The sequence below is a fragment of the Poecilia mexicana genome, unplaced genomic scaffold (genome assembly GCF_051168715.1).
Source record: "Poecilia mexicana isolate PSO_F unplaced genomic scaffold, ASM5116871v1 scaffold_3, whole genome shotgun sequence".
In the NCBI taxonomy this organism is placed as follows: Eukaryota; Metazoa; Chordata; class Actinopteri; order Cyprinodontiformes; family Poeciliidae; genus Poecilia; species Poecilia mexicana.
The window spans coordinates 21,676,093-21,702,573 of NW_028263372.1; the positions used below are offsets into that span (position 1 = coordinate 21,676,093).

Genomic DNA, 26,481 nt, shown 5'->3' on the forward strand with positions numbered 1-26,481 from the left:
TTAGAGAGGCAGAGATTTGGAAAGACTTGCATCAAAAAAAGATACATTTGGCTCAGATCCTGAAGCTGTAAAAAGCTTTTTCATGCTGGTATGGAATCCATTTATTTAATCTTACTGCTGGTATTTAGAGGTTAAGATGTGTGTGTGTGTGAGAGAGATTAAAATCTGAAGGCTGGAGCTGTACCTGGCCTTGCAGACGGGGTCCCTGCGGCGCTCACGACGGTCCCGGCCGCAGCAGCTCCTGCTGTGGCCGTCAGAGGTGAGGGGGAACCCACAGGTGTGGACGGATTGGACGGGAAGCTGCTGCTAGTGTGGTCAGGTGAGTAAATCTGGAAATACGAAGACAGACAGCCCAGAGTCAGCCCTGCTGCACACGAAGCAAGAATGAGACAAAAGCAGGTCAGTTTATGTGATGAAAACACAAAGGGACAAATAACTTGAGAGATTAAATGAGATGTTTCTCGTTTAATCTCAGTTGTTTTCTTTGTTTTTCTTGAGCAGTTTTTCAAATCAAGACAAATTCTCAGCTTGTGTTGCCCTTGTATGAAGACAGTTGTGTTCGATCGAGTCACTCTGCTTATTATTCCACTGAGGTTTCAGGAGGTGCAGACGCCCAACCTGGAAACCCCGTTAAGCCAAACACAGAAAATCTCCAGGGCCATGTTTTAGTCTGCAGCCAGAGATTGTGCTGAGGTCCATACATCAACATCTACAAGGATCCAAACGTTGTTTATTTTTGCATCTGTTTGAAACTTTGCCGCTCCTGTAAAGAGGACAACTAGGACAAAAGTTTTCCATGAGACGCCACGATTATTAGTCATGTCGGTTTCAGCGTATCTTTTTGTTTCAGTGCTGCTCTGTTTGCTAGGTGAGGCAGAGTTCGTCGGGTTCTGCTTCGACTGGAGATTGAGGAGATCAGATCTTCATTTATTTAACCAAGCACTAGATTAAAATATAAACACATTCCTGTTTTTTTCCCCTTTTAATCATAGAATGTTTATGCCATAAAGGAACATGTCTCACCACTGAATCCTGACTAATTAGCAAGGGGGGGAAAAACAGACTTCTGGGACGAATTAAGATCTAGTCGAACTTGAAAGCAACTGTTTCACTTGTGCAGGAATGATAGAAAGACCTCAATCTCTTATGGTTTTCCAGTCAACTTGGAGAATCAAGGTGGAGGTTCCTCTAGGTGTCAAACTAAAGGCCGGGGGGCCAAATCTGGCCCACCGTAGCTTTTTATTACAATCTATAAGTCCTTCCAGTTTTTCACAGATCTGCAAAATTCACACAAAATCAACAAATCTCCACATTTTTTTCTGATTTTACTGTAAATTTTCTCAAAATTGATCAAAAACATTGAGCTTAATTTACTGCTGCTTCACCCTGACTTGAGGTCAAGTTATAGTCCATAACTGATAAGACAAACGTTAAAAAGTCACATTTAACATCATACATCAGCGCAAATATCGTAAACATTCCTTACAAACATTTCTGGCACCATAAAATCTGTGATTTTGACCGCTAAAAAAACACTAAAGTAATCACAAAATATTGAGGGAACAGCTGTTTATTGATACTTTAACAGCTTAATTGGTTTAATCAACATATTCTGGCAAAACCGGCCCTTTAAGAACGCTCAGATTTTTAAAATTAAAATGAGTTTGACTCCCGAGCGCTAAAGTTTTCACTGGTTGAGGTGAAGAGTCGCTCACTGTCATTTATGCTTATTATTTCTCACTGTTTGGACACACAGCAGGCAGAAACCAATAAAACTCTCCAAATATCTTCCCAGTGTCTAAAAATCAAGCCGTTTATAACCGTGACTCCTGACCAGACGATATATTGGCTTTCTCTTCTTTTCACTGCATTGAAAGTGAAGCACGGCTCATTTTACTGGAATAAATGAAGCCCCGCCTCGTCATCAGTTACACTCCCGCAGGCGGCATGGGGCCAATAAGCACGGCCAATTTAAAAGGGCGGAGAACAAAAGCCCCACAGAGGCGGGGGGGCCGTGGAGTTGAGCCACAGCAGTTATAAACTCCCATGTGCCCCGTGATCCGCGCCCCCGCCCCCACCCGGGTCCAACCGTGTCCGTTTCACTCTGGCTTTGTCATGCTAATAGAATTGAGTCTGCAAATATAAAAGACTTAATTTGTTATTACCGTCCCAGAACTCTCATTATGTGAAGTCGCAGAGGTTTGGAAATATCCTTCCTGAAGGAACAGCATGTGCTTCAAGTTTTAGTTTTACCAAAATATTGCAGATCGCACTGGGTTGACCCAACGCATTTTAGGACACTTTGTTCAGATCAACCACACATTTGAATCTTCTCTTGGTCCAGACACAGACTGCACATATTCAAATATGTCACAGGGCAGTATAAATGATAAAAACCCCTCACAGATGACAATACTGTCCTCAGGCGTTGCTTTTATTCTGAGAAACGTTTCTGAAGCCGAAATGTAGCAGAAGAGACACAACTTTCACCATACGATGAGACGACAGATTCCTGCAGGAACGAGGGGACTAAAACAAAGCTTAAGCCACGCTGAGTCTTCTGAGAAAAACAATACAATAAATGAGCCTCCCACAGAGTCCAGCTTATTTTCAAATGAAATGGTTTAGCCCTTTAACAAGAAATTACACTCAAAAACTGCATATTTAATCTCATTATCAACAAATAGTTTTTAAAACATTTATATTTTTGTATTGTAATTAAATAAAAAGCTTCATCTAACATATGTACATGATCCAGCAGGTTTTAAAGATATCATCTATCTAGAATGATAAGTTTGATTATAAAACACACAAAATCTTTTTATGGTAATTCCATAACCGTAAATGCCTAATATGTCAAATATGACACAGAAAGAAAAATAATATAAAAACAGGTTTTTATAACATTAAAAGATATTAAATGAATTGTATCTTAAGGCTTTCATTTTAAAAATCAGCAGCAATCAGATGATGTCAGTGAGGTTAATTGGATGGTTTTTCTTAGAAGAATGAACATAACTTAAGCTTTTTTTGTCCTATACTTAATAATCTCTACCTTTCTGTTTGAATCCATGAACCCTCTAAAGCCAAAATGTTGTTTTATTGTTATAATGCACACAAAATTCACCTTTGGTTACAGAAACAACATGACCAAAATAAAGAAAAGCAGGTGATGTTTCAAAAGATGGGATGTTTTTGTCTTTGTTTTAGTAACTGTTTCAAATAAAGTTATATTTGTAAAAAAAATTCTGTGTTTTTAGATATTTCTTCTGTCAACTGGTGAATGAAACACCTGACCAACTTTGACACTTCCCTTTTTCATGACAACATTTTATTTAGCAGAGTGATTTAGAAGTTTGAGAAAACTTTTCTCAAACTTATGTTTGGGGCTTCAGGGTTACTTGGACAGTAGAGCGTGTTTCTAACTCACCGAGGCCAGAGCCTTGCCCAGTGCATCTCCAGTCTGTGAGCTTCCAGTAGTCGTCCCCCGATTCGCAGCGACTGGGAGAACACAGAGTGCCGCCTTGTTAGTACAAACTCCGACAGATCGGTCATGATGTACACAGAAGCTGTTCAACTGACTCACAGCCTCAACAGAACGGACTTTGATCACGCTGAAGGTCAGCGGATTAGTCATGTTGGAGAAAACGTGCCGAGCCATACTTACCCATAACCCCGTCGACGGAGTTGACGGATGAAGTGTGTGCTGCGGTGACGAACGGCGAGGTGCTGGTGTTGCTCCGGTGGAAGCTTGACATGGGAGGAAGACTGGCGTTGATGTCCGGAGAGACCGAATGCGCGGGGTAATTCTGAGGGATTAAACATAAATAAATAAGCAGAAGCAGTTCGTCTTCAAACGTGGACGTGTGCGTCAGGACAAAAACAGAGCTTTTTGTTCTCTAAATTGTAATTGTCCTTTGACATCTCCCAGGCTGGGATGGGGGAAAAGTTAATGGGGGTGGAGGGATGGAGATAAAGAGAGGGCAGGCAGCATCTGCAGGCTCCCTGTGATGCTCTGCCAGCTGAAGCAGGCAGGCAGACGAGGCCAGATCAAACACTGACAAAAACCGGGTCAATAGTGTCTTCTCTGATAATAACCAGACAACGACTTAATGCACACACACACACACACACACACACACACTGCAGGAGTGGAAGCAGGGCTAAAGAAAAATAAGGAGGAGGCAGAATTTAGAAGCAACACAATTCACACACTTTCAGCAAAAAAAAAATAAATAATTAACATTAATTCATGACCAGTTTATCCGGGTAGGTCTTGTGCAGACTGCTTACCAAACGGTCATGTGAGTGCAGGCTGCTGTAGTTTCCCGTCTGGGCCATGTGAGATGAAGATCCTGCCAGCATTCCCCCGTAGCCGGGCTGACTGATCCCGCTGGACGAATTCCACGGGTCAGACGAACTGTGGGTACCGTCTACCAGAAACACACAATGTTTCACTTTATAATGCAACGCAGCAACATGTTTTCACACAGCGAGACACTAATAACCCACTTTATAACTTTGGACTCAATAAAGAAGGGCTTTTAAAGCTGGTAGGGTTTTTTTTTTCTTCTTCATTTCTGCGACTGAAACATAACAGCTGAGATAACAAAGGAGTTTATGCCTGAAAGTCACATTAAAGCTTTAAAAAAAAAGAAAAGAAAATATAACAATGTCTAGATTTTTGTTCAGGTCTTTCAAATCTTTAAACTTGACTTCAATAAAACACATAAAAATCCAGATGTTTTTTGTTTGACAAAATAAGTAGACATTAATATTACTTAATCCAGCAGGTCCTCTCTTTATAAAAGAATATCAAAAAGAAAAACCTCTGGCCGCTTAGGATTGGGAAAAAAAAAAAAAAAGACTGCACTGCTTTGAACTTACCAAAGAAAGTGCTTGCAAACATACTGCTGGAAGGTTTAGGCGTGGAGTACGAGGGGGAATCTCTATTGAAGTCCTCTGAGTTTGGAGACGGTGCGTACACCTGTCAAAACAACGCAGATTTACAACAACAACTGGCCAAACAAACACTAAAACACTCCAGCATCTATTTGTGCGTTTAGACAGAAAACTACAGTACAGCGTTAATAAAAAGATGAAAGGCGCTCTTAAATGTTTTCTTCCAGAAGGAAATGCGCGACCACACAGTCATAAAACTGCTTAATCTCGCAACTAGAACCAAGTCCTGCAGATGCAGCCCAAAGCCAACAAATACACACACAGGCGCACGCTTTAATGACTAGCGAGCAATCAAGCTCATGAAGAGAGGAGTGGATTATCAGGAGTATTTGCATTTCAGGTCAACTCAGTCTCTAATGGAAGTATAATGATACCGCTTACGCTCAAAGACTAAAAGCCTGGCAAATTAAAGCATTCCCACAGAGGCAAAAATCAAATAAGTGCTACAAAAAGGGCCTGTTTAGCATTCCTCGTATCTGTACCTGCGTGTTGGGGTTGGGGAAAGGGAGGCTCAATGGGCAGGCTGTTGTACAGCTGCGTGTTTGTGCCAAGCTGGGCGGCAGGGATCAAAGGGACTGGAGGCCAAACACCAGTGATGTGGTCTGCAGCTTCACATGGTGGGAGCGAGTGTGAGGGTGGATTCTTCCTCCCACAGGCAGAACTAGATGACCTTCGTCATCATGTAGCTATAATCAGAGCCAGACCTGCCAGATACATGCACCTGCACGGTACCCGCTCATACACACACACACACTCCACATGTTTAATCCCTCGTTTAATAGCCTCATTTCACACCCTGACGTTGACGGCTCACTCATCCGAACTGCTTCCTAGAGCACATGAGATGACATGTTGTTTATCTGCGTTGTTCTTGTCCGACACAACGCTTTGCCCAAGTAAATTAATTCAACTAAAATGATCAATTAATCAGATTAATCGTTATTAATCAATTATCATCAATTATCGTGGTGATAGTCAACAACTTTAGTAATCGATAAACCGATAACGGGAGTAGACAGACTCAAAAATGACAGTCAGAGCAGTAATGAAGCTAAAACTCTATAAAAGGCATTTTACCCCAAGTTTAAAATCTCTGCCTGGATATTTTTGCTTATTTTAATTGTTCGCAGTTCTTTAGATGTCCTGTGATTAAATATATTTACCCATTTATCCATAACAAATGGAACCTTCAATATCTAGCAAGTTATTTTTACAATTTACCGTCTATTAAAATATTGCCCCTCATATTAATTTCACTCCCTACTCCGGCGAGGGTGAAATTATCGTAATAACCCGATATTAGCTGGAAAGTGCAACGTCTCCCCTTTCAGAAAACGTTGCAATTTTTCAGACAGTTTGGCAGAATTACGGGTCGCCGGCGCTACGTTTGGTCTGGATAGGTTAAGATATAAAGACGTTTGTCTGTAAATATATCCAAAAGCTCATCAAGTTTAATTTTTATCTTTACCTGGTTTGAATTCTGTAAAATAAAGAAAAATAATCCTGTTAACCATCTTTTGCTGTTGAATTATTAGTCAGATCAGTCCTACACTGTATGAATGTTAAGTCAAGCAGAAATGGTTGAACTTTGCACATGTTGATGTTAGAAGAACTTTTTATCTGCAGAAAAATCCTTTGCTACAAATAATCAAGTTCACTAAGGAATATGTTGTTGCATTCTAGGCAATAACGTGTTAATGTTCTTATTTAAAAAGAAGACCTTTTAAATAAGAACATTTAAGTATTTCTAATATTCTGTAAAATACAAAGCTTGGATGTAAAATCTGCAGACTTTTTTCATCCGATTAATCGATGACTCTTCAGATTAATCGATAGACTATAATCATGGTTATCTGCAGCCGAGGGCGTGTTGCGGAGGCAGAACGTGAGTGTGTGCTGAGTGAGCAGGACTCCGGCGTTCTGCTGTCTGGATGTGTAATTAAAGTGCTCTGGGAGGGGCGGAGCTCTCCTGGGCCTTCTGGCTTACACATGTGACCCAGGTTGATCGTCGTCCACAGAGATCTCAGGTTAGCCAGGGCTTTGTCTTTTCCCCGTGTCAGACGCTCCACGGGCAGCATATGGCGCTGGATAATGCTAATTGTCCTTTTTACCCTGGGCTAACCAGTCCAAGCATTAATAAACCATCCCTAACACCGGGTGCCTCATTCCGTCGGCCTATGGAAGAGAGAGCCCGCCTGGGTTTCCTTTTACAAGGCCATTAATTAAAAGCCGTCACTCACACGGATCAGCACACCAACACAGGCTTACACCGGCTATTAGAGCAGCAGCCGGTAAAGCTTAAATAAAATGACCCGTAACAGTGACACCGGAGTTCAAAGCATTCATTCAGGCAAGATACTTCCTAAAACTTTTAACAAAACATTAGTTTTTTTCATTTTTTTAATGTTCCGTTACTAGAAACCACAAGCAAGATAAATGCAAGACAAAAACGTCTGGAGAAAGAAAGTGAAGACACTCATTGTGCCCTGTTGACACCGAAAGCCTCGGCTGAGTGAATATTACACCTCTCCGCATGCCTCAGAGCGAACCAGCCCGCCTTTGAAGCTCACGCCACACCAATCACAACATCACATGTTAAAACACAATCTGTCAACCATCACAAAGGACGAAGCACGACGACATGAAGGGGAATCTACAGCGATAAAAGTAAGGTAAAAACAGGCTCATGGCCAAACAGCTCAAAGGGAAGAACTTCAAACAAACTCTTAGCAGCGTGTCCTGTTTTTCTTTTCTTTTATTTAGGAGCATGTCATTACTTGGATTCAAACCAAATCACTTGGGGGCATTTTCAAGTCCAACTCAAATCTTAGACATTGACAAGGCTTAGTTTGCCTTTTCAAACAACTACTAAGCTTAGCCTGCTTTTAATAATAACATGAAATACCTATGAAAGGTTTAGGTAAACACAAAACACTCAAAATAAATAAATATAAGTAATGTTTAAGCTTAACGTGCAGCAAGTGATTAAAAAGTACATAACATGTTGAATCGTTTTAATATAACTGAGATGTACAGCTCTGGAAAAATTAAGAAACCACTTGAAATGATCAGTTCTTTGATTTTACTCTCTGTAGGTTTATGTGGAAGATCTTAGTTGGATCTTTTATTCTACGAACTAATGACAACATGTTAATGAAACTCCAAGCTAAAATTTAGTATTTATTTACAGAAAATAACAGACCTCAAATAATGCAAAGAAAATAAGTTAATATTCATTTAGAAACAATAATACTAATGTTTTAACTCAGGAAGAATTCAGAAATTAGTGTTTGGTGGAAACACCAGGAGGTTTTCAATGGGGCTTAGAGCAGTGAGCTCTTAGTTTTTACCAGAGCTGTGTGAAGTAAAAAATGCGAAAAATACTTCAAAGTCCAAATAAATGATTAAAGCATTTTGCAGACTTAAGTCCAAAGACATCAGTAAAATAAATAAATAAATAAATAAAAATAATTTAATTTAAAAAAAAAATCTATTGAGGCAAAGATCTCAAAATATCAAAATAAAATAAAATAATAAGGTAATAAAATAATAAAATAAGGAGTCAATAAAATGACTCAGATTAATGGGACCAGTCAAAGTAAACACAGTCTATGTGTTTGATGCAAATAGGACATGATGGGTCAAGACACACATGCATGCACGCACACACACACACACACACGCACCTACACACAAACACACAAACACACACACACACACACACACACACACGCACACACACACACACACACACACACACACACACACACACACACGCGCGCGCACTCAGAGTTTGTTTTGGACATGCAGTGAAGCGTGCATGTTTAAGTGCAGCAGCACAGCATGCAGGAGGGAGATTAGCTGTAGAAGGAGTGATGTAACCTGTTGCACCGCATAAACAACAACAGGTAAACAACACTTGACAGAAAAAGTTGTCATAACATTCCCTTTTTTTAAGGATCGACTCCAACGGCGTGCCACTCTAGAAGAAGCGTATTCGGGGGGGAAAATGTCGACAAACCGGTGCAGCATCAGATTTAATTTGTTCCTCTTTCGCTAACAGGCAGTGGAAGATAGATCAGCGAAATGCTCCATCTGTATTGGTGCCGTGCCACCAGTTCACAAGCCAATGGCCCACTGTGAATTCTCCCAGTGCTCCAGATGGTGAGCCTGCTATGCAACTTTGCACTGCAACAAATTAATGTGGATCAAGTAGTTTTACAGAACGAGCACCATCTCTCCCCCCCCCTGCATGAAAATCAGAGGGGGGAAGAAAAAAAAAAGTTTGAGGTTGTTTAGCAAAAGCTTTTGATCAGAAAGTTTGCCTGTTCAGTCCACATGCTATCAATTTTCCCCCATCACTAACTGTAACACAAGCCTGTTAATGCTTAATATAAAAAGAGATCAAAGTCATTTTTTTCCAGAGGGAAGAAAAGGGGAAATGCTTTAATAGGCTCTAAGAAAAATTTTAACTGAATCCAGAGAGAGATGACCTTTTGAATAAAAATCTATAAAAACTTTTTCTCTTCCTTCAAACACATGTGGCCTTTGTAAAATATTAAAAGCACAGGAAATGACAGGTGGAAACCGACTCGTGTAATCGACTGATAACAGGACCGATAGTTTAGGATTTCACCGATACAATGTGGAGCAAATTACTTCAGTGGCTTCACCGTGAAAACGGCAGAAGAAAAAAGACAGGCGCAAACGGCACTAAAACACTGTCAAGCACCTTCATCACGCATGTATACACAAAAAGAAGCACTCACAACACAGAGCATTTTCAGAGCAACAAAAATCAAAGAGGTGATTACAGAGAAGTTCAGAAATCACATTAGGCTCCCTGTGGTGTCCAGAATGCCAAAGTGATTAAAAACAGATGGAATAACAGCAACACTGGTGCTTGGAGCTCAATCTGCAAACAGGAAAGTCTAACCTCAACAGGCAGCCTCTTTGCCTTAATCATTCCCAGACTCCCACTTGTTATTATTTCAACCAGGTCTTAGAGCTGAAGGAACCAGCCAGTAAAAATAAATTCAAGACTTGCAAGAAACGCTTGGTTCTGTGCATGAGAAACTTGTCCTGAGCTGTAAAGTCGAATTGGACCAACATAAAGTTTAAAGCACTTTTTACACACTCGAACCCACTGGATGGTAATTACAGAGAAACAGTAGAACTGATGTCATGGAAAATCAGCAGGAGTAGCCGTGCATTTCAACACGCGGAATCCTGTGTTTTCACCTGAAACGACTAAAACACAAAACTTAGGCGAGCTTAGAAACGCAGGCAGACCGAAGCTGAGGAGGAAACACACACTTCTTCTCACAGTTCGTCTCTGTGTCCCTCTCTCACACACACAAACACACACACACACATTCCCAAAGAGACTACTCACCGATTTCCCGTTGTAGTAATACATTAAAGAGTTACTGCCCATTCCAGGGACTGGGTAGGCGCAATACATTATAGCTTCAACTATTTAGGTGATAACGGTGTTATTGCAGCAGCGCACTAGCTTTCTCTCTACACATACATCCAAACCGTTCAAAAGGGACTAATAATTCTTTCAGTACTGGCCTCCACACAAGACCCACTCAGAGGAAACTTATGCAAAGCAGGATCGTACCACTGCACGCTGTGGGAAAGGGGGGGGAGGCTGCAAGAAGGGAGTGGCTCGCGTGGTACATCCCTCGCTTAAGCCTCTAAATGCTGAGGCCAAGAGGAAGAGAGGATGGGGGAAGGGAAGCGAAGGGGAGGTGGGTCGAGAGAAGATAAAGGGAAGTGGGTGGGACGGAAAACAAACGTGTGAGCGGATTTAGAGAGGGAAAGAAAGAAAACGTTTAATTCCAGGCATAAAAAATGCAGAGAGAAAAAAAAATCCAGCTTTTCTGCAGGGTAACCCCCGACAAACTGGAACTAAAATAATGGCTTTCTAAGCAGGATTTCATTAATATGTGTGGCGATCAAATGAATGCTTAAATAAGCACAGAGAGCCCGTTCTCATCCCAACGTTTTAATCCCGAGTGTCTAATCTTTTTGTTTTTGTGATGATGAAATGAGTCTGCAGGCAGCGGAGCAAATTATTTGTAAGGAGACAACAACCTGGAAACCGATTTTTACCTGCTCCCACACATGGATCAGTTCCCAATTAGGAGTTATTAGAGGGAGAAAGTGAAACCTACACATGTAGGGAAGGGAAAAACCGTCCAAAACCCTTGGAAACGGAGGGAAAAACAGAGGGAAAGTCCGAGTCTTTTCAGTTTGGTGTGTTCAATATGAGCGCTGCGGTGTTATTTGACAGGAACCTTTTGCTGAAGTGGCTGCAAAGAAAGTTTTAAAGCATGCAACAGCTGCAGAGGGGTTTGGCTTGTGACGTCGAACAGGAAAATAATGCTCCGTTTCCTAAACGCTGGGGGCCTCAGATGGGGGAGAGCGGTGAGGGGTGGGGGAACGAAACACTGACAGCCATTTTACCATGGTTTACTGTCACACAGCTCCCCATTACCTTTATAAGGTGGAGGGGAGCAGAAGAAAAGAGAGGATGGATACCATATTCCAGTGAGAGCGCAGTCTGCCTGGAGCCTTTCATGTGCGCCACTTGAAGCCTGCTGGACTGAACCCAGGCCTGTAGACTCATTGAGAACATTACAGTCATAGAAAGATGAAAGCCTCCACTTCCCTGACAAAACTAGGCCCTTATTATGCTTTTCCTTTTAGCACTGTTATTATTTATCCCCCTTTCTTCTCAGAATCTCTTTTAAACTCATCCAAAACACTGGCTCTACATGTTGTTGCCGTTTTATATTTGGCTCCGTTTCAAGTTGATCCTTCAAGGAAAAATTGCTAACAAGGGAAACGTTTGAAGGGGTCCAAAGCAAGTCCAGACACAGAGCGCAGAGCTGCACGAGGGGGGGGGGGGGGAGGCAGGAATGGAAAGGCACTAACGAAGGAAATAAGATCGCACAACACGACCAGATGATTTAGGACAAAACAACCTCAATTTAATTCAGCTATAACAAGCATACCACACAATCCAAAGCTTTGTTTCAGTGGGAAGTGTTTAAGAGAGACGCAACTCTCTGCACCTGTTCATGTCAAACACTACAAGGTGCTTTTCAGGAGATTTGTTTGGAGGGTTCAAGGCAAATCCACGATCTGAGCTCACTTCGATCTCATGAATGGATTTAGCGGTGATGTCATCGGGCAGGAAGATTGTTTCTGGTAAGAAGATCTGGTTCTAATTAGGGAAGGTCGACTCAGAGAGCAGGGGGACGTTAAGGATTCGGACCCTGCAAACCCCTTGACTGCAATATTCTGAATGGCTTTAACACATTTCAGACTTCTGGTGGAAAAACAGGAAAGAGGAGATGCATGAAGGGAGATTTCTAATTTTCAACATGTTCAACCAAATGAGGAACGATTTGACTAATATTATATTTATACCAAGTTCTAACAGGTTTAGGAAAAACAGATCTATATCAATATAAAAAAAAAACTACACAGTTGTATGAAAAAAGTTTTCACATGCTTATAGGTTTCTGAGTAAATGTTTAATACGGAAAAAAACTTTTTTAGACTTATATGAAAATATAATTTCTGTCATTAACTAGTTAACCACATTTTTAGAGTTTGATTTTAATAATGAAATCAACTGTCATTTCACTACAGAAAAAATATATAAAGATGCAAATGGATTTATTTATGATTCACCATTTATTTATTTTTGCGAAATTTTTGATTATTTTGGCACATTACCTTCCGTTTTTGTTATTTTTACACACATTGTCTGTTTTGCATTTAAAGATGTATTTATCTGGATGGCTGATTGATGTTTAGTTGTTTATGGTGTAGTTGCTTTTGAGAGAAAGTTTATACTGTATAAGGTGTTTTTCTTCAAACTATTCATTTTCATGCAAGTCGGCATGTTAATTTTAAACTGTAAATAAATTAAATAAACAAATAAAAATCATCTTAAAGCTTAATGGTGTAATATCTTCTCCACATTTTCAAGCCATTTTTGGTGAGCAAAACTAAAAAAAAAAAACCCCAAAGAATTACAGAAATAAAATAATAATAAAAAAATCTCCAAAGTGGAGATTAAAAAAAAACATTTTTGTGATCATGTGTGATGCTACAGCTGCTTCTTTGTACCCAAAACTGTTTTATACACTAGAATCAAGAGTTTTATATTGGTTTTCCATAATGTTTGCTCTTTTTAAACTGTGCATCTTGCTGTTTAACACAATTATAACTAGAAAAGTATGGCATGATTCAATAATCAGGGCTTTTCTGCTGTAAATGTACACAAACATCTAAAACTGCAGCCATATTAAGACAAATAAGTTTTAATATTAAGACAAATAAGTTCAGGTGGGATTCTGTTAAGATCTTTAAAATACTTTCAGATGAAATTCATTGACTACCTAATTAATTTTGACTACTACTTAATAAAACTATTAAAACCTCTAAAACACAACTTGTAAAACAAAAACAAAAACAAGATTACATTTCCTGACAAAGATCTTGTTAAAGCCACATTATCTTTTTTCAGCATTTTGGAAAATGTCCAAGACTGTAATTCAGAGGAATATGGGAGCTGATCATGTAAAAGACCGGGAGAAGATACGCATCAGCGGGGAGAAAGAGACGTTGTAAGCCTGAAAGATTAGACTAATCTGATTTCAGATGATAAGGGGGAGATTGTTTTGTTCTGGCAGGAGCAGGGAAGCTTCTGCATCGCAGGGGAGACAGATATGACAAGGCTGAGGAGAGAAATGTCAAACTGATTCAAACAAACACCTAAAAACTGCACATCACCACTGTTTGGAAATGAGCATGATTTTATCTGGGTAAACAAGCTCTCCTTTCTTTTGTGCTGAATCAATTACAGCTTTCTATCGAGCAGAAACACGGCTTTCACGTCTCCGGCGCAGATGGAGACAGCATGACCACAAGCTCATTCATGGTATCTACGAATCCGAAGACTTGGCAGCCTAGACTCTGCTGCGGACTGTACTTACCGCACATGTAGAAATACTTTGAAGTAAATTTTCACTGACATTTTTACAGTGTTGTCCTGTGTAATTGACAGGCAGTGTCAGACGGTAAACTAACAACAGATGAGCTTTTAACGGTGTGAAGTATGAATTGTAAAAACTAAGCGGCTCAAAGGCATTTTATTACTATCCTAAAACATCATGATGATGGTTCAAAAAGCTGAGATGTTTAAGTGCAGCTGCAGCTTAAACACAGCAGACTGATACTTGGTTCTCTTTCTCTACTGCTTCTAATGTCCAGAATGAACACAAATGCCTGACAATGCGGTGGACTCGGTTCGATTGGGGACCAAAATTGCAACATTTGCTACATTTTGAGCTCTTGTGATTCGCTTTCACACTGCACTGTCAAGCGAACCAAACGCTTTGAGCAACCTGTTCCCCTCCTCGCCTGTGGTGGCGCTGCACTAAGAACCACTGAAGTAAACGACATGAAAACCTCTGAGGAAGACATGAGCACAACTCCCTTATTCAACAAATGTAGACCAAAATGGAGAGGCGTCCCAAAGACCACGAGTCATTTCTCCTGCTAGCGTTTACTAGTGCTTTAGTCCACTTCCTGTTTTTGGAGCGGCCTCCAGTCCACTCAGGATTTGAACCACACCAGAGTTCACCTCAACCGAACACAGATTTTTAGGTTCACATTTTTGCTCCGCATCAGAGTTTGATTGCGCATTCACACCTCCCCGAACAAACCGGACTTTCTAAAATACTCGTGGTGACGTACAGAGCTTTAAATGTCGGGCTCCTGATCATCTCTGTCAGCTTTTAACCAAATATTCTTGGCCTTCGTTCTCAGTTTTTAAATCTCTTGGTTGCTCCACGTACACAGTTAAAAAGTAAAGGGGACCAGAACTTTCACTCGGTAGAACAGTTTGCCTTTGCAGCTCCATTTTGCTGAGTCTGTGGAGGTTTTTAAAAAGCAACTAAAAACATTTTTATTTTCCCAGGCTTTTATCTCTTGATTTTTCTTTTGTGCAACGCTTTGTGATTTTATGCCTGTGGAAAGCGCTTTATAAATAAACTTTACTTACTTGTGGAAGCAGACTAGATTTCAGCTAAAGCAGACTAAGCAGGGTGAATGCACCATGTTTAGTCAGTCAAGTGTCAGGAAACTGACACTTTACAACCTGCTTCATTAAATCCAACCAGGTTAATGGAAACTAGTCTGTAGGACAAACTTCATGAAGAAAAGCAAAACAGCCTCTAACTTTTTGTGAGCAGCTGTGTGATAAACCAGCCACTTGTCCTGGGTTGTTCCCATCCCCTCACCCCATTGTGGCTGGGACTGGCCCCACCCAATCTGACCAGTATAAAACCACCATACACACATAGAATGGATGCCAATGTTTGAACTCAACTGTAGGAAGGAAGGAACAAAAAGACACCACTGAATGGTACATGTATTTCTAATAACACGCTGATTTATTTCTCAGTATCTGTGAATTATGGACCTTTTTGACACAACCAGAGACTCTGAGCTTCCTGCTGCATCGCCATGTATTTACTGCGCTGCAGCAGCAAGACTCAGACAGTCTCTAAATAACAAACACTCTACCTTGGTGATTGTTGACAGGCTGCGTTCCTGTTTCTGCCAGCGATCTGAAATCAGGGTTTGCATTAATGCTGCAGACTCACGCAAGGCCAACATGAATAATTTACAACAGCGGTGAATGCGTGTAATGACTTTAATGTGTGTGCATTATTTTCACTCTCTGTCCTTTTAACTCCTTGCTCTCCTCGCAGATGAAAGAGGCCCGGTCTCTGGCTTGTTCGCCTGCTCTATTATCTCAAGCCTCTAATGCATGTGGTAAATTTCAACAACCCAAACAAAGATAAACGCGAGGCCCAGAGGTCCCAGAGGTGACTGCGACTGTTTAGCATCACCACGTCAAACCAAGTGTGTCTATCTAATCAGCCATCTGATGAGGGCATCTCCAGGGAGAGTACTAACTGGGGTCGGGTCACAGATTCAAATACTGCCCCCTGCCAGATGTAGGGAGGAAACTTTTCATCTCCTGCAGCAAAATGTAATATCTAGGAGGTAAACTAACTACCTGTCTGCACGACTCGATGCACAAACAGTGATCAGAGGGTGCAGTAAGATCTTACACATCAGCTCCTGATTCATAATGTTTTCTAGTTGAACAAAGTTGAAAGCAGCACAAAGTTCAACCTCAGTGTCAGGCTTTGTGGGGGGTTTTGTGCTGCACTTCTTTTATGCATCATGCATCAGCCCATTAGTTTCTTAGTGATGATGAAAGTTTTTAATCATGTTACCACAAGTTTGACCTCTAACTGGTGGCAGGGTTGAAGAAGTTGCAGTGTTTTTCAGTTCTGCAGATCACTTTAAGCAACTCATCCAAAACGTTTTTTAGAGAAACATTTCCAAGTTACTAAGGCAGATGGCAGAAGAAGATGAGAAGATTGGCATTCGTGCATGAAATTATTTTGAATTCTTGACTTTAACTTGCAGAGCGCTGCTTGGTTAAGCTTGTTCCTATATTAATGAACGCTACATAATCTAACTGCAACGCTAAAGTCCTCAAATAAGAATATCTTAGTAGTCAATAGGGCCAGATGTAAAATCTGAGAATGAGAGCGGACGTCTTTTGCTTTTACGTTGTGTTGTCTTGACTCATAAAAACCAGCTCAGTCTGCTGTGTTTTCTCAGCAGATCGTTCAGATTTAGCAGCTATGTAGCGTAATGTTATAAAGGCTATAAAAATCCTAAGGATCATAACATTATAATAATTCTGCAAATATGAATAAAATTCAAAGAAGTTGTCAAAGAGCCACAGACAGTGCCTATAAATCTGCAATAAAAGGACGTATCAACAAATACTTGAATTAAACTTAATAAAATTGTTGAAAGTAATATAGTTAAACTTAGATGTCGAGATCAGACTCCCAAAATTCAAGATGCACCTCTACACCTCGTTTCCTCAAAGAACTTAAACAGTTCTCCAAAACAAATAAGAAAAATGTGACTCTGTGATTGATTTGTTTAAGTATTTAAAGTCTAGATGCATGTTTCAATTTGAATTTTAACTTTGTGCTGATCTGCAAACAAAACTAATTTACCTTCTTCTTGTTGAAATCACATGTAATTATGTTAATATCTGAAGAAATCTAATTTAAACCATGCACACTCAAAAATATTACCTACAGGCGATAAATACAAATTGTAGTTTTTATGAGAGTACAACAGGAACTGACTGATTATTTTTTTCTAGCATCTCAATCGTACCTGAACTGATTTTATCCAGTTGAGTCTCGTCAACTGGATAAATACAATAAAACATTTATATTAAATTTTATTGTTAAGTATAACTTGATGTATGCTGTGGAATGCAGTACAATTATTATTGTATTGTATTATTATTGTAAAAACAAATGCAAGTGAAATAAACATTTTCCTGGAGACAATTAATTGTTTAGATTAACCAATTAATCAAAAAATGATGAATAATATAAGGCTTAATAATAAAGCCCTTAGTGGCAGCTCAAAATGCTGCAAAATAAATCAAAGGTTTAACTTGATTAATTGATCCAACTTTTCTGAAAAACTTAAATCATTCTGGAAAATAAAGTGAGCATAGAAAAGAGGATACCTGATTTTATCTTAAATCTTTTATTAATATTGCTTGTATTAGTATTATTATTCTGCTAATGTTTCATTTAATATCCTGAACTTGTTTTTATCATGAAATACATTAAAGGTGCTCATTGTTTTTCAGTTTCTCAGTGAAGTCAGTGTTTCTGAAAACAGACAAGTTGTTTTAATGCAGGCCATGTGTGTGGCTTTACAGTTAAATTGCATCTAATTTAACACCAAGCTGTTCTTTTACAGTCCCACCCTGCTGTACTTCAAACCAGAAATAAAAAAACATCCTCCCTTTCTTTCAAAAATAGATAAATCAGGTTTCTTCTGCCGTGTGTTGTTGTTATCTCTTGTTTTTCAGCTGTTAAAGACAATCTGATGGAAAGATGGGCAAACTGTCTGAATGTCATGCAGAAGACAGCACTGCGAGGAACATTTCTAGGTCTTAAGATTCAGAGCCTTGAGCACACTTCCTTTTTTACAGCTCACACAGTACAAATCTCTGAGAAACAAGGGTGTATGAGTGATCTGTCAAAAGCAAATGTCAATCTTTTTTGTCATCCACACTGAGGGTTCTCGCTTGCAAAACTCCCCGAGGGCAGAGGAATCTCAACCCACCACTTTCTCTTTCTTATCCCGGAGCTATAGCGTCACCAAAGCCAGGGAGGAAGTGTCACATCAAAACGCTACGCCTCTGACAAGGGGGAGGGAAAAAAAATACACTGTTTACACAAACAAGCTGACACGCAGACGAACACACACATACAGATCGTGCCCTTGCAGATTCCCATAAATATCCTACAAGATGCAAGTTTCCCCCACGAGCTACAAAACGCTCTCTCTCCTCCTCCTCCTCCTTCAGTCCTGTCAAGACAGGTGCCCACGCAGCTGCCCGTCAGCATCCTTCAGCGCAGCCTCTCATCTGTCCGATGACAGCACGCTGTCCTTCGCTCCTGGTGCTCAGTTTATGCAGCCCAACAATTTCAGGGAGCCAATTATAGCTGAGTAATCTAGTGTAATAAAACCGAAAGGATTTGTGCTTTGTGTAGCTTTTTCACAAACAAATTGATCTCGGAATTAAAGCCGCCGCTACATCCAAAGTTTTCAAGCAACATTAGACCACAGAGGAAAGTCTGTGTGCAGCTTGAAGAGGAGACTGTCTGTATATATGATGAAAAAACCCCATAAACATTTAACTGTTTGCAATCACCAGCTGGCCTGTCTAGATAGTCTTCACATCCTGGTGAGCTGCAGTGTCAAAAACTAAATGCACAGAGGATGTGCTCCTGTAAATATTTTGATTCAGCTTCATCATGGAGTGTGTACACACACCCACACACACACACACACACACACGAGCAGACGCACAAACACATATCAAGCCTCGGCTTGCAACTTGCAAACGCTCATCTGATTTAAACTCCGAAAATTATTTTTAGACTTGGGGAGCAAGAATACAAGCCGGATAAAAAAAAGAAGGGTTGTGGGGGGATTTGAGGATTAAATAAATAAATAAGAAAATTCCCAGCAGCAGACATAATGATAGGAAGCACTGTGTTGATCTGTTTTTTTTTTTTAAATCACCCCAGCTATTCAGGTCTCTGCTGGGGCCCTTGAGTTTGCTTACACCAGCAGAAGCTTTCAGCGGCATGTGCAGCTGCATTCATGCTTTACAGGTTCGCTGCAGGCTCCTCACACAGCTGCCTCTGGCACAGCAGATCAGGCTCCAGGTGCTGCCTTCCCCTCCACACTTCTTCAACATCACCTTCGCCGCTCCGCGTATCGCTGCCGGCAGTACAAGCACAGATTACGGCTGATAAACCAACCCTCCGCATACAGCTTGCACTCAAACGCCTCACTTTTGCTTCCAGTGACGCAACAGCAAAAACGCAACCAGAAAACCTCTGGCTTAGATGCTTCCCACTTCTGCCATCTACAGAAAACAGATTGAAGCTTTGCCTTCTCTGTCGGCAGCCTATAAGGCATCTATAGCGAGTTATTCAACAGTGCAATCTTTATTCTTTCAAATGGGATCAAAGACTAACTGGGATTATTCCTCCAAGCTCCGAGCTTTATCTTCTGAGCGGTGCGGAGTGACAAGAAGGAGCTGTATTTTATCCCATGCTCTGTCACTGTTTCTCCCCGTCCAGCATTGTGCTGCTTGATTGTACTCTTATGAGTCACAGAACCGCACCTGCGCCCATGTGTTAAGTACTGACAAATAAAAGCCCGGCGCCCATTTACACAACAAAGAGATGTAACCCGTGAGGCAGCCATTCTTTACCTCCCTCCCTCCGCCTGACAAGGCCTCAAATATATCACTTAGTTAAGAAGGAGGCAGCTCACGTTCCTGCCTCTGCCGGGGACCGGGACGCTCCCTCATGCTCCGACAAACTTCTTTTCAAACACAAATCCAGAAACAAAACACAAGCCACCCCTTTATGCTCGGTGCCCTGTTCCATATTTAATTTCAGACGAACAGCGGTAGAAGAAGTGACGATTATCAGAGCCCTGAAAGGCAAATCCAATCTCAGACTCCCTCATCCCCCCCCCAAAAAAAAAAAAGTCAGAAAGGAAAAGAAAGCCTGTCATTGTTTAAGGAAATGAAAAAAGAGGATTTTGGAGAAGCACTTGCTTCTTATTAAATATGGGGAAAAAAATCTCATTCTCCCCTGTAAGTTCCATAAAATTTAAGAAAACGTTTAATAAAATTCTTCACCAAACCACCGGGGTTTTAACAATGAACATCTAACTTACTGATTTATGCATATTAATGAACTCCAACACCCCCTGTCTAAGCGAATACAAGCTGAGCTCCACACTTCTCTGCATCCTAATGGTTTCTGCTCCGCCGGGATCATTACCAATAGAAATTTCAGATATTCTGTGCTATTAATCTCTGTCTGTCCTCCTGTTCAGCCACGTAATGACTAATTAAACATCAAAAGAGCAGAGCTGGGGATCCGCGCTGACAGCCTCTCCTTCTCCCAGGAGAGGCTGTGAGGAAGCTAGCCTGTGACAGGTCAGCACTGAAAATCAATCACCCCGAGGTCCCCACACACACACACACACACGCACGCACGCACGCACGTGCACACTGATGCATGTAAGCCTGCACAAAAAAAGCTAAATAAATACAGAAAAGGGTGTTTCCAACAGAAACACCCTGCATGTTAAGATTAAACAACAAGAATGCTAACAACAAACATCCCTGAGGTGTCACCGTCAAACAAAGCGAACAAACAAAATTTCCTGAAGTGCGGAGCGGATGTCAAGTCGGCTCTTTGTGTACATGCGTGGAAAGGGAGAGCAGTAAAAGAAGTGTGTGTGTTTGCTCAGGTAGGCTCACTGTGAGATCTATTTATATGAGAGGTAGATGATCTTCCACTCACAGATGAAGGCAGGCCAGGAGGGACCTTGCGAACCTTTTTTGTTTGTAGTGGATCTGTGAAAAGATGAAAGCGCACGGATTCATTTAAAAGCCAAAGAAAAAAGTAAAAAACAACTCAAAAACAAAACTTGTTTTGAGGAGGAAACTACGGCTGCATTATGACTTAACAAGAACAAACAAGACACTTTCTTTACATTACATACAACAGTAACGTGGAGCAGAGAGGATTGATTTATCTACGTTCTGATCTCTGACCGACAGAAAAATGTGGGTAGAGCTTAAACTAAGCCAACAACATGCACATAACGTTCAGAAAATTAAGTTTTTAAACATTTTGAAACTAATCTTTCTCTCACCTTATTCTGGAAATTAGCAAATAGACATTTATTGGCCATATTAAATATCCTGAAACACTTTATTTACATAGCTTTCTTAAGGGCCTATTTTTAGCTTTACTTTGTAATTTTCTAAAGATTTTCCTCTGTGTGTTTGATAAGCCTCAACACTAATTTATCAATCACTGCAGCTATAAAAGGTAGCAGTGCTTTTTACAGCTTTACACAGCTGCCTGCTTGTAAACCAGCGCACTGAGATTTACTGTACATGCATCCCTGAGCGCAGCGCGTTGATAAACACTTCTCTACACCAGCAGTGGAATAAATAAGAAACATTTTAAAAGCTCCAGACTTCAAGATTGTGTACATTAGAACCTTCGCTGCCTCGGAAACTTTAAATATTATTCTAAAATCTGCTTTATGTTCTTCTACGAGACATTTCAGAGGTTTCTTTGAAGTCGTTACGACTAACCGATGGGTGGAGCGTCTTGCAGAGAACGTCTTCTTGGATTGGCTGCATTGAAGGAGTAAAACGGAGCGGTGGGTTTCCCCGACGTAGTCACAGAACTGGGACTAGTCAGAGCTGCATCTGGTCTGAGAGACGCCTGAAAGGTAAAGAAAACACAACGACAATAACATAAGTAATGCATAATTATAGATACTTATAGAATTACAAAAGACCAAAACAGATTCAACCATAACGGAGCAGCAGCGTTTAAAGCATCTATACGTCATGATGCCGCGAATATATTTGACCCCCTACAGCCTCAACAAATTGGGTTAAGTGTCCATTTAAGGGCTTGGTCTAATCAGACTAATCTGCTGTGGAGAGTCAGGATCATGGGAATAAGTACTATTCAGAGTGATGTGTAGTAGTTGGCAGAAAACAGGCTCAGCATGCCGAGTCGGCCGAGCACCGACACGGTGATCACACACACCTCAAAGACAAGGGTTTTATTTTAATAACGCTTTTTAAATACAAAGTGTCTTGCGAGGGCATTCATATTTACCTAATTCACAAGTTGTCATATTACAACAAGCTTCACTGAATTTTATTGGGATAATACAGCCCTGGAGAAAATTAAGAGACCACTTAAAGTGATCAGTTTCTCCAATTTTACTCTTTATAGGTAAATGTTTGAGTAAAATGAACATTGTTCTTTTATTCTATGAACTACTGACAGCATGTCTCCGAAATGCCAAGCAAAAATTTTGTATTTATTTGCAGAAAATGAGAAATAGCCAAAATAACGAAAAAGATGCAAGGCTTTCAGGCCTCAAATAATGCAAAGAAAACAAGTTCATGTTCATTCAGAAACAACAAAACTAATGTCTTAACTCAGGAAGAGTTCAGAAATCAACATGGTAATGGCAGCATCATGCTTTGGGGTCACAAGTTACAGGAATATGAATGCAGATAAATGCAGGCCAGCCCAGGAAGAAACTTGTGGCTGAGTCGGAGGTTCAGATTCCAACAGGAGGATTTACATAAAACCATATAAACATATCAGAATGGTTCAGATGAAGTCCAGAGAAAATCCCATTTTTATTTTGTGGCAACACCTGATACACTAATGCTAACAGACTTCCAATCTGGTTCATCCTGAGAAATTTTGCAAAGAACAATGGGGGAACATTTTGCATACCGCCCAAAAACTTGCAGTTGTAATTTTAAAAGTGATTCAACAAAGTATTTACTCTGGTGGGCTAAAAAAAAATGGAGATCACAAATTTAAGCTGAAACTAATTTTTACGCCATAAAATCCCAATAAATATAATAAAGTTTGTAGTTGAAACTTGACAAAATAGGATCAAGATTGTTAGGTTTGCATACACAACATGGTGTGAAAAAATAGGAATAAAACAAACAAAAAAACAGGTTTCAACAAAAATCTTTGTTTGAAGGACAGTGAGGAATCTCCAGATTTGCTATTCTGGACTTTCAGCTGAACAAAATGTAAATCCTGAGGATTATCTCTCTCCAAATTCCTGTGAATTAAAATTTAATACAATTACCAGCAAACTGTTCACCTCACAGAGAGACGGGCAACAGAAGAGGAGGAACCAGGAGTCAAAATTTTCACCGCTAGGAAGAGCGTAAACATGCAAAAGCTGAATTTTGTGTGAGACTCTGTGGCAAAAGAAAAATTCTTAGATGTATCATAGAAAACCCGACGTGGAAGAAAGCCAAACAGAAACAGTTTTAGTGAAGTGATATACGACAGATTAGGACAGCGCGCTCTTTTTCCAGCTCTGCCAAGAAACTCAGCAGATATATGAGTTTTATTACGGTAGGAGAAAACAACACAAAACCAAATAAATAAAAAATAAATCAAACAAAAGAAAAAACAAGTTGAAGAGAGCCTGATTAAATTGGTGTTTACTGTTCATCCATCTGGGCCAAACAAACTCACAGAGGAAGTACAAACAAATTATGTATTACTTCAACTGTAGCAAGCAAATGTTTAAATACAACTCATGTTGCTGTGAGCTGTTAGGTAAACACAAGTTATCTTAAGTTATAAGAACAAAAACTTTCTTTGGTGGAAAAACTCAAATGAAGGTCAAACATTTTAGTTTCTGTCAAAAACAAAACAACCTTTAGCAAATTTTAGATCACTACCTTCCTGTTCATGCTTTGAGTTAATTCATTCTTCTTTAGTTCATACTATCAATTATATTCAACTATATTAACAACTTGACTAACAACAAGACTGTAAACATCACACATGTTTAACAAAAAAAGCTACAAATTTTATTTACCTGAAATTTCTTTGCTAAATTCTTCTACTAAATTTTATTTATTGGGAAGAAGTAATGACTTCCAGCTTGCAGCAGTAGCAGAAGAGCAACTCCTTTTCACCAAACTGCTCAGTTTCTATTACAGGAGCTGCAACAATATCTGACTCATCACTGAGTTTGTTTACAACAGACTTTATTGTTCTGAGATTTACCACTTTCAGTTGTTTTCTCTGCACAGACAACCCACAACAGCTAAGAGTAAAAAATCTCACTTGATTTAAAGAGTTTTCATCGTAGTATTGCGTTTTTGTCTATGAAACCTACCTGGCAACCAGATGCTCCAGGATCCCTCCCATAGCCAAGAAACGAAGCCCTCTCAGTTTTACCTGCAACAACACAAAGGATGGAAATAAAACCTGAATGGGGTTTTGCACAATGGCAGCATTGTTGTCAAGCTCGGTCTTTAGTGCTTCTGGCAGTGTGGGCAAGTACCGGGTCCTGCTGGTTCTCTGTAAAACTTTTCAGAAGAGGGGATCATGAAGTGCTCTGAAATGTGCTGGTACACAGCGGCGCTGACCTTGGACTTGGCCTTACGAAGTGGAACAACTTCAGCTGGGCTCTGATCAACAACCGTCTCAAGGCCGCAGTTTTCTCTGTCGCTTGTGAACGTTTCTCTCATTTTGCCTGGATAAAAGCTCTTTTCTGGCTTGTTTTGTTGATGTCTTTTACTGGACAGCCTGTGATTGTGCTGTTGTCACAAGAGCAACATTTTACTGGGGGATAAATTGTCCCTGTAATTATCCCAATAAACTATAATATTGTTTGTTTTTTTTGAGACCATGTTCAAGTGATTTATTGATAATAGCATAAAATGTACGCACACCCTGTCAAAGACCAATAAACTTTAATTTTGTAAAGAACACTCTGCATTGGAACTGGAAAATTTTTAAAACATCCAAAGATAAAAGACGACAACCAAAAATAATAAATAAAATGGAAATAAAAGAAGCACTTACCACCAAAACCGTAAACAAAATGGATTATGAAAACTCCTTCAAAAATATTAATCATCAGAATAGAAATTATTGAGCTCAATTTAATACTAATAATTAATTAATTGATTTTTAAAGTAACATGTCTGTTGCAAACTTTGTGTGGCAATCTACTTTTTTGAGAAACAAAATACAAAAATGTACGTAAATTAAGGTAAAATATTTCATTCTACAATCTAAATAGTAGCTATATGAGTCTCACTGTTTAAATTATTGAAATAGTTCAATTATTCCTACATATTAGATCTTTAGCTGATAAAAACTGGAAAGAAATATAAAATGCCAATCTGGATTTAATGACACATTTCTGTTCTTTACTTTGGAGACAAATCTCCCAGTCTGACAGGAAAGTTTTCTGCCAAATGTATAAATCACATTAAAGTGAACTCAGCTTTTTCTCCTCACATATATATATAGCATAAATATACTAAAAATAATCTAATACATGCAGAAAATAAAAAATCTCATCCTTCAGCAGAAGTGCAATGGCTCATGGTGCTGTCAGCATGCAAAGGATGTTTTCAGTGAATTAATTGAGAGAGTAACAATTGTCAAAGTCCTTCGATCAGTGTCACATCCAGTCTGCACGGCTTAACGGAGAGCTAGCAAGCAGCCGTCAGGGGAGAAATAAAAATCTGAGCGCAGAAAATACATGAATCACACACATCACAACATCCAAACTCAGCAGTTTTACTCCCCTAGAAGAACAAACAAATAAACAAATGAGAGCTCCTCAGGGAGAATGATGAATAACTTTAACACCATCATGCATTATTTTTTGTCAGACTTCCAAATATTACAAGCACAGACACAAACCCTGGAACTAAACTCCGTGTTCTCTGGGGACGCGGTAAATATTTTTTTTTTTTTTTTGTGCGTTAAAAAACATGCATAGCCTGGATCTTTTGTTCCACAGTGACTGATCTGAGCCGCGTTTCCACCAGCGCAGGTGAACACAGGTACATCTAAGAGAATCCACTTGTGCTTATCTGAGCACTCCTGAAGGAGACAGTTGTTCTGCATCTGTGCACACCGTCTCCGGGGACGCAGGAAGCTGAGGAAATCAGGGAAGATGGTTTAACTGGCAAAGCTGCTTCTCCTCCAACAATAATGCGATACTGTTCTGAGCCATTGCTCTTGCGAAAGGAAATAGGATTAAGTTGTCGGTTACCACCAACGTTCACCATAATGGCAGGATGATGAAACGTCTCCTGTGACGAGAATTTCAATTTCTTTACTTTCCGTCTGATATGTAAAAGTGGTCCAGTAAGAATCATTTTTTATTCTTTAGAAACGAGGTCTGCTCAAGTGCAAGAGTTAAATATTCATGGCCAGCATG

The 26,481-nt window shown here is 40.0% G+C and overlaps 1 protein-coding gene across 5 annotated transcripts in view; it reads right to left on the reverse strand.

Moving 5' to 3' along the window:
- Positions 1-26,481, reverse strand: part of tcf12 (transcription factor 12) — a 90,393-nt gene that overhangs the window by 19,853 nt on the left and 44,059 nt on the right. For all 5 annotated transcript variants that reach the window (XM_088004314.1, XM_088004312.1, XM_014980490.2 and 2 more), the window contains 8 exons: positions 24,415-24,476; positions 21,821-21,953; positions 21,015-21,067; positions 4,888-4,987; positions 4,294-4,433; positions 3,668-3,809; positions 3,431-3,501; positions 185-329 (listed from right to left, as the gene is read on the reverse strand). In XM_088004314.1, the coding sequence (XP_087860440.1) occupies positions 185-329; positions 3,431-3,501; positions 3,668-3,809; positions 4,294-4,433; positions 4,888-4,987; positions 21,015-21,067; positions 21,821-21,953; positions 24,415-24,476 (846 nt within the window). The remainder of the gene's footprint in view (positions 1-184; positions 330-3,430; positions 3,502-3,667; positions 3,810-4,293; positions 4,434-4,887; positions 4,988-21,014; positions 21,068-21,820; positions 21,954-24,414; positions 24,477-26,481) is intronic.